The following is an 8,445-nucleotide window of genomic DNA, read 5'->3' as shown; positions in this document are numbered from 1 at the left end:
GTGAGCGCTCAGTACGAGTCCTGATGAATACATGCTGAGTATAGGCGGATTTTCTGACGTCTTCCCAGGCCAGATCTGACAATGATCAAATGGGCAGTTGAAGTTAAAGTGAGGTCAAATAACATTCAATCAGGTCGTCTCAACCTCTTTAACTTCTGAGTTCTTATCTCATGAGATATTCTTCCATAAATTAAAAATCTACTCTGTTTTTCCGAATTAACGAGTTATTGTCTCACCCCTAATCTTTCTCATATCTAATTAACGACATACCTCCAGCATGTCTCCATCCCCAGTAACGGCCCAACTGAGCCTAACCCAAATCCTATAAACAACTTCCAGCATGCAGTAGGCCAATGGGGCTCTCAGCCTGACCCAAAGCCCATAACACTGGCTCTCCAGCTCATCCAGCAGGCCCATGCAGAGCTCCATCCCGTAGCCTTCAACCTCGGGTACTCTGCTGTTCTCAGCTTTCCTCTCGTTCCCACACACCACTGCGTGCAGGGACGCTGGAAGTCACAGTTGGGGGTGTGACTGGACGCGAGAGAGAGAGAGAGAGAGAGAGAGAGAGAGATGTGACCCACACAAGTTAAGTTTATAATGAAGCATTGCAGTGAGGGTACAGACGCGGATCTATGTGTCTGTACACTGGAGACTGTGGACACGGAGAGCGACACCGACCTCCACATTAACAAAAACTCCTCTAAATAATATTGAATTCATTGCACCGTGGACATTTAACATGGTGTGGCTTCTTTCCTCCAAGTTTAACTTCATCCAGCATCTCCTGTGCGCATTAGAGCACAGTAACAGAAAATACAAGTTGATCTTAACATGAGCCAATATTATCATACTTAACAACTTACAAAAGGAGTCAACACACCCTCTGTGCTTCTGCCTTTCTTCTCTCTACTTCCTGTGCATTCAATTTTTGTCTTTGTTTAGCATAATGTCCCTACCCAACATGCATTGTGTTGTATATTTCAGCACAGTCTGATTTTCATTGGAAGCCTGTAAATCAATACAAATATTAATAATTCAGTTTTGTAGTGTACACACATAACTGAGCTGCTGTGTGAAAGCCCCACATCAGCACTTTCAACTGGGTTTCTCACCTTGTCTCTACATGATCTGTAAACAAGTTGTTTTCTGAGTTCTGTGGGTAAATTTAATTAAATATGTGAAGTTCTTGAATTAACGTGGAGGGATGTTTGTGAAACTTGACGTAACTCTCCTTTTGTTCTGTTGTTTTGGTGAACTGACCTTTAAAAGTTTACTGTGTGGAGATTTTAGAGACAAATTCAGTGTACTTTTTAGTTTCTGTGCCATACAGCGGTCTTCTAATTTCTTTCATGTGGGACATTTCTCTTAAGTGCTGCAAAGAATGGGTCAGTTTTTTGATTTTCTTAGAGAAAGGTTTACTTTTTTACTTTGACGTAAGCAGTCAGGCTGTGCGTACACACACACACACACACACACACACACACACACACACACACACACACACACACACACACACACACACACACACAGACATAGTAATCAAGTCAACCAGCTTCAGGTGTGTCAGCTTAGCTCACACAGCTGAACAGTGGTTTTATTAAACCACATGAGAAACTAAGGAGGGAGTGACTCTTTTTGGATCTGATGTGTGTGAGGTTTCTACTACTGAACAAGCTGCTGCTTCATACACAGATTTAGACATATGGAGATATATATGATTTGTTATGTATTGGTGTTGTGGCTTTAGAAAAATCAATGCTCTCTCTAGAGCTCTACCAGCAAATGTGTTTGCTTAAGTTGTATGGCCTCCAGTTTGTCTTGTTAGTTTTATGTAATCATTTTGTTTTTCTATAACAGTAGGATTACCCTACACATGTTTTATTCTCTGTAGAGGTTTTAACAGTACAGGTTTGAGTTTGCGGTGTCCGGTCAGGTTTGTTAAGGCAGAGGTTAAAGAGTGAGTGAGCGTGTAGCCATGAAGGAGGAGATTGCTGCTGCTGTGTTCTTTGTGGCTCGGCTAGTGAAGAGATATGGTTGTCTGGATAATGATGGCAGGGAGCGCTTTGCTGCCGCACTCACCTCCGTTTTGTTTGAAAACTACAAAAACCACTGGCACCCAAACGCACCCACCAAGGGTCAGGCCTACAGGTCAGTAAACTTTTCTCTTTGTGGGGGGGATTAGTTTAAGTTTTCCCAAAAAAAAAAAAAACAAGTTAATCAAAGTAAGATAATGGACAAAGAGGGACAAAATATAAATACAAATGCACATCAATATTATTACGAATGGACATTTTTATTCATGAGCAGTAAAATGCACACTTTCACACTTAAGTACACATTTAGGGTGGCAAAAGTTATCAGACATTGGTAGGGGAACTGACTTAATGACTCTACTTTTGCTACTGTTAGAGGTTGTAGCATTTACCATTATCCCACAATTTTCACCTTTATTCAGCGGATGTCACTCAGTCTGACTTTAAAAATATTCAGCAGCAACACTACAGTCCAGAAAGTACCCAGGTACTCTTGAATAGACTTTACAAACTACTTTGTACCAAAGAAATCATCAGATTGAACCCTGTTCATGCATGTTGCAGCATGTTCTTGTTATCCAGAGTAACTTTTTTTTTATATCTATAAATAAAAAGTAGTTATTGTCACTCTGATAACACTTTCAGCACTTTTCACTGGGATTGTAGTTTTTGTTCCTGAGCATCACAAATGGAATTTCATTCTACTTTACTTTATTGGGAATGAGGCACAAATCTGATATACCTAAAAATCTGGATGAATAAAGCTATAGCGATCTACAGATGGCGCTATAGGTAAAAGAAAATTTGTTAATCTGTGAACCAACCTAATGAAATTTTAAATATTCCACTTTTTCAACAAAAATCCTCTAATCTAATATTGACGATGCATAGTAGTGTTTTGTTGCCGATTGTCACTGCTGTGTTTCAGGTGTCTGCGTATGAACCGTATGCAGCTGCAGGACCCAGTTCTGCAGCAGGCCTGCGAGCGGGGCGCAGTGCGGTACGAGGATCTGGGCCTTCCACAGGAGCTGACTGTGTGGGTTGACCCTGGAGAGGTGTCCTGCAGGTCAGGATGTGTAATTTGAGCAATTTGTTTTTTTTTTTTTTTTTTGGGGGATTAAGCATGAACCACACTTTAGCTTTGGCTTCACACCATCACTGCTCACTATTAGCTTACGGTTTCAACCAAGTAATTGCTAAATTAGATTATTTTAGTCATATTATGATGTCTCTTTATTTTAGGTTAAAAGCTCATTCAGCCCATTTTAATTGATGGAAAATTAAATGAATAGTTTACATTTTAAGTCCATTTTAACTGTTTTGGAGGGGGAGAATTTGTCGTCTTGCCAAGATTTATGAGACAATTAATACCATTCATGTCTATATGCTAAATATGAAGCTAGAGCTGCAAGCAGTTAGCGTAGCTTAGCAGTGACTTGCTGTAGTCTTCCTGGAGTCGCCTAGCAACCTCAGTGATGAGACTTTCCTGGCCAAAAAATGGTTCCAGCACAAACTCTCTGTAAACACAAAGACAGCAAGTTGTGGATTTACAGTTTATGTATAGATTTAAAAAAAACTAGATGCTAAATCTTCACGTTCAAACATGACAGGACCGCTACCGGAGCCCTGACGCTCACGAACATTGGCGAGCTGATGTTGCTGACAGTGTCCGACTAGAAGTAGTGCTTTTATCACTGGTGCAAAATATGGTTGCAATTTTCTTTTCCTATTAGTTTTTTCCTCCTTGCAGGTACGGCGAGCACAGCACTCCATTCTGCGTCTCAGTGGTGAACAGCTGTCGGCGTGGAGATGGTGAATTTTCCCGCCGAATCCATGACGCCGTGGAGCGGGCGAGCCTTGACGTCCAATCAGGCAGCTCTTCAGACGAGGAGGAAGAAGGGGGGAGCAGAGACACCAGCATGAGTAGCAGCAACCTATCTGTTCTCTGCCCTGCTCCAGTCCCGCCCACCAACCCTGAGCCCAAAACCATCCCAACTGTCAGCAACCCCAACAGCGTCTACCGGGTAGGTTGACTACAAAAAATGTTTCTATGAACTATAACCATGATTTCTTTGTGACTTAAACCATACTGTCGCTAGGTCAGTGTCCCTCATCTTCAAAATATGATGCTGTAGGTATCCCTCTAGCATACTGTCTGGATGGGCCTGCCCTCAAAGTCAGCTGTCATTTTATAAACAGTGAGAGAAATCTGCATACAGAGGTGGATGGACAGGACTATTGTCAGAAATGGAATACAATATGCAGAACTGCTTTCATTATTGTGTGTGTACCTAAAATAATTTTGTTTTTTTAGAATGAGCCTTTTAATCTACAGATGCTGTGGACTGCCTTCCATGGAGTCTGCCATGTTTAACCACCATGTTTCTACAGTAGCCTAGAGGGAACAAGCCAAACATTGGTTCCAGATAGGGGCGTTGGCATGTTTTTCACAGCCAACATAGTTTCTCCTTCATGCTTGGAATGAGAGAGTGAAGCGAGACAGTTGCGATCTGCAACTACACTGCTAGATGTCACTAAATCCTACATGCTGGACCAGTCGGATGGCAGGCAGCATTATCTTTGCTTGGCAGTGACTTCTGGTTTCTTTGCGAGGAGCCTAGCAACCCCAGAGTGACAATATTTGAAGGGTCATTGTTCCTGGTTTCCAGCACCACCCTGTGAAACAATAACTTGCTGTCTTTTTATATTTCGGTTTGTGAATTTGATGAATCTGAGATGCTAAGTCAGCCTTACTGGTATGTTCGTATCTGGAGTCTAAAGGAGTTTTGACCACAGAACATTTGAATTCTGCTGAATGAATTTGGACATTTTCTGCTTTTCTTTGAGCATTTAAAAGAGCTGTAACTCTATTAACCTATGGTAGTTTACAGCTGAAAAGAGCAGTTAGTAGATACAGAATCTTAAACCCTTTTGCTCCTCTTGTCCACAGTTCAGCGAGTTTTCTCCAGCCGCTCCTCAGACCTGGCTAAGGGAGAAGCGGAAGGCCTTTGCTGGTGATGCATTCCCACCTCACGCTCCTCCACCTGGAGGTCCAACCTCCCAGTTCTCCAGCCAGAAAGGCTTCAAGTCTTATCGACCCACATTCACCTTTTCTGGGCCTCGTGTTGATAAGTACCACTGGGTCAGCAAATCCCGATCCTAGAGCAGGCCAAGCCTTCAACCTAGAATAAAAATCAGGTTACTGTTTGGGACCGGAGCAAGGACGGCAGCCATGATGCCGGACCAAAGCAAACTAGACCCTGGTTGCAGGGGTGGGAAAAAAAAGTTTCAGTACAGTTTATGTATCTTTAAAGGATACGAGTTTATTATTCGTACATGGTTTAAAGTAATGCTGTTTAAGCATGTTTTTAAACATATTTGTATTTTAAGTAATTGTGCCTTTATAAATGTGTTTTTAAATTAAAGAAAGTGTGAATAAAGTAACATTGAACTGTCATTGAAAAGAAATAAATGCGTCCGTGTCACTAACACTAATTTAGCCAGATGTTAGTGTTACAATCAATAATGCATTTCCTCATTAAAATAAAAAAAGCTTTAAAGCTTCATTTTGTTGCCTCTATGTGCTGTAGTTGTCTTAACATGTTTTTGTGTAACATCTCAAGGAGAAGTCTGTGGGACAAGCAATCGTGCTTTTAAATCTACTGCCAATACAGCTCAGTGTTGAAGCTACTGTGGCTGAGCAGTTGTTTGTGGTGGTGGTTGTATTGGTAGTGTAGTTAGTGATTGGAGTTTAAGAACAATCAGCTAACAACACTGCCTACACAGCAACCCCAATCACATACACATACATACCCATCAGGAATCAGGAACATTGCAGTAGATGCTAGTGTGAAAGGACCAACACAGTAGATATAGACTGATTCTTCTGAATTTGATCAGATTGATGATCATGCAGCCAGTTAGCTTAGCACAAAGCTGGAAACACAGGGAAATTTATTTAATCTTGTTCGATTAATCCATAAAAAAACGAAGAGGGTCATGTTTCGGACTACTTCCTGGTTCTGAGCAGTTGCCAGGCAACCAGTGTAGTCCCAGCCAAGAAACAGTCTTTGTTACAGTTTTGATGAAGTAGGCCTATCCAGTCATCTCACTGCAATACCATTTTTAAGCTTCATATGTATTTTTTATTTTTGCTCAAGCACAAACAAAGATGAAAACAAAAGAATAAATACAATTAAAAATATAAGTCATTTTAAGGTACTTACTGAACCCCCAAGAGCTCCCAGATTTGGTTATATGGCATCAACAGGATAATTTTCTTCCTCATTCAACTACTGAAGCCAGTGCTCATTTGTTACACAAGAATATGTTGAAGGAGGAAAAAACATTGATTTCTCAGAAATCAAAATCAGTTTTTGGAATCCTTGCCATCCCCTTCTTGCTCTGTCACACTGGGAATAGGCCAAGGTTAGTCTTTTTCCTGTATGGCACTGGCATTTTAACAAGTTAACATATTGGGTAATTAGCAAATATCAATTAGATGATGTTATATAAAATTATATATTATTATATATATTAAATTAGTTTACCAATCACTGAGGCAGCCATGATTCAATCAATTATAGATGAAGAATAGATTCTTATTCCCAACGTCGTTTTACTCTTCTTCATGACGCTGAGTTGGGAAAGAAGGCAAGAAAGCAGGACTCTGATTGGCTGTTGCTGACTGCTGGAACATCCAAACGTTGGTTGGGTTTTGCAGCTGCTGTGCTCTTAATGAAGTAAACTCTTCTTCTGAAAGCTCCGTCCACGGCCAGATGATTGGATTAACAAAAACACTTCAAAAACATTTGCACACATGTGAACAACAGCCTGGTTTAAAGAGAACTGCTGGTGACGTCCTGTATAAAACCTGTATATGTGGATAGATGAGTGCTGTGATCTTGCCTGCGGTCGCTGCAGTTCTCATCGCTCTGTTTAGAAGTGACCACTGCTGGAGAAACACAACCGTCTCCACAGCTACATTTTACTGTGTGCGTGTGTGTGTGTGTGTGTGTGCCTATGTCTCAGGTCATGCCTCGACTTGCCCCTGGTTGGCAGGTATAGTTGATGTTGCCGGGGAGAAGCAGTCAGTGGCAGGAGTAAACACTCGCCCTAAGCCCCAGGATTTGCCAGTTTTGCTGCGTTTCATATGACCACAGCGCTCTATGTTTTTACAACATGTATTCATTTATCAGCCTCATCTCTGTTTCAAACTCTGGAGGCTTTGCAGTACCCAGATCTTTGATTGCACTCAGGGTTATCATTCACCCGCATACACGTCACAGTTTTCACAAAGTAGTACTCCTTGTGCTGATTAATCTTCATGTGTAAAATTGGTGGAGTGCCCCTTTAAGATGTTTTTATACTTTGGTTATAAGATAAATTCTCCAACCCAATAGTTCCAACCGACGGCCCTTTGCTGCATGTCATCCATCCATCTCTCTCTCTCTCTCTCTCTCTCTCTCTCTCTCTCTCTCTCTCTCTCTCTCCCCCACTTTCCTGCCATACATCCACTCTAAAAATAAGGCAATAAAAAACCCCAAAAAGCAATCATAAAAAAAGAAAGGAGAAATAAACTACCTCCACAAGCTGAATGGGATGGATGTCTAAGTGACTATTCTGATGACGTGATTTGGACTGGAGGTGTGGCGATATTACATCAGGACTACATGACCAGACTGTTATCTTTAAATGTGTTTACTGTTTTTGTCTAGCTTGTTTTGACACAAGAAAAATCTAAATAACATATTAAATAACGGAAAAGACAGAGAAATAGAACTAATAATACAACCTAATACAACCAATTTGAGTATTTTTGGGGCATTTTAAGCATTTCTAGATAGCAGAGAAAATGAGGGAACGAGTGATGCAATAAGAGCTGATGCATTGGAGCAAGGTCATTTCAGGCTACCCCCTTTGCTTGGAATAAAAAACAGAGTTGCACCTTTAGAAATTAGTTTTTTTTTTTTTTTTTTAGGTGCAGCCAACTGAATATTTAAGGTCTTTGATGTAATAATAATACATGAGAGTGACAATGTGGTGGAAGTAGGTAGGTAGGTGACTACTTTTAGCCCAACAAATTAGGTACAAATACATTATTTTATATTCCTCTGTCAAAATGTAATTCCCGTTACCGGTTACAATGTAGGGTGCTTCAGTTTTTCCCCGTGTAGTAGACACCAAAAAACAGTATTTCCATTTGCAAAACAGAAAATGCTCGAAATAATTAGTGCTTTCAAACCTCTTCTTCATCAAAATCACATGTAAAGAAAATAATACTACTCCCTGTTCAGACACCGAAAATCCAACCTTGGTATGGCTGCAGTAATGTCATTACTGAGTGTAACTGGACTAAATCTGAGTTTGTGCACACAAATATCACTTTATTTGATATTCGTGGATATTCCTG

The 8,445-nt window shown here is 40.7% G+C and overlaps 1 protein-coding gene and 1 long non-coding RNA gene across 4 annotated transcripts; one reads left to right on the top strand and one right to left on the bottom strand.

The window, feature by feature from the left end:
- The first annotated feature begins 1,612 nt into the window (after positions 1 to 1,612).
- btg4 (B-cell translocation gene 4) lies at positions 1,613 to 5,599 on the top strand. The gene is made up of 4 exons (XM_051402105.1): positions 1,613 to 2,148; positions 2,962 to 3,099; positions 3,784 to 4,057; positions 4,984 to 5,599. The coding sequence occupies exons 1-4, from the start codon at positions 1,976 to 1,978 to the stop codon at positions 5,194 to 5,196; spliced, it is 798 nt and encodes a 265-aa protein (XP_051258065.1). The 5' UTR covers positions 1,613 to 1,975; the 3' UTR covers positions 5,197 to 5,599.
- Positions 2,275 to 7,048, bottom strand: LOC127364504 (uncharacterized). Of its 3 annotated transcripts, none has more exons than XR_007885034.1 (4): positions 6,584 to 7,048; positions 6,260 to 6,484; positions 5,142 to 5,215; positions 2,275 to 3,911 (listed from the first exon to the last, which is right to left on the bottom strand). It is a non-coding gene; the product is annotated as an uncharacterized LOC127364504 (long non-coding RNA). The 3 variants fall into 3 exon arrangements; XR_007885033.1 differs by having other exon boundaries at positions 6,260 to 6,445; positions 6,584 to 7,046; XR_007885032.1 differs by lacking the exon at positions 6,584 to 7,048 and having other exon boundaries at positions 6,260 to 6,577.
- Positions 7,049 to 8,445: the final 1,397 nt, after the last annotated feature.

This window comes from Dicentrarchus labrax, unplaced genomic scaffold (genome assembly GCF_905237075.1).
Source record: "Dicentrarchus labrax unplaced genomic scaffold, dlabrax2021, whole genome shotgun sequence".
Taxonomy (NCBI): Eukaryota; Metazoa; Chordata; class Actinopteri; family Moronidae; genus Dicentrarchus; species Dicentrarchus labrax.
This window is presented reverse-complemented; position numbering and strand designations above follow the sequence as displayed.

Coding starts and splice junctions, on each gene's coding strand:
- btg4 (XM_051402105.1), top strand. CDS start 1,976: ATGAAGGAGGAGATTGCTGCTGCTGTGTTCTTTGTGGCTCGGCTAGTG. Junction 2,149..2,961: donor ACCAAGGGTCAGGCCTACAG/GTCAGTAAACTT, acceptor GCTGTGTTTCAG/GTGTCTGCGTATGAACCGTA. Junction 3,100..3,783: donor CCTGGAGAGGTGTCCTGCAG/GTCAGGATGTGT, acceptor TCCTCCTTGCAG/GTACGGCGAGCACAGCACTC.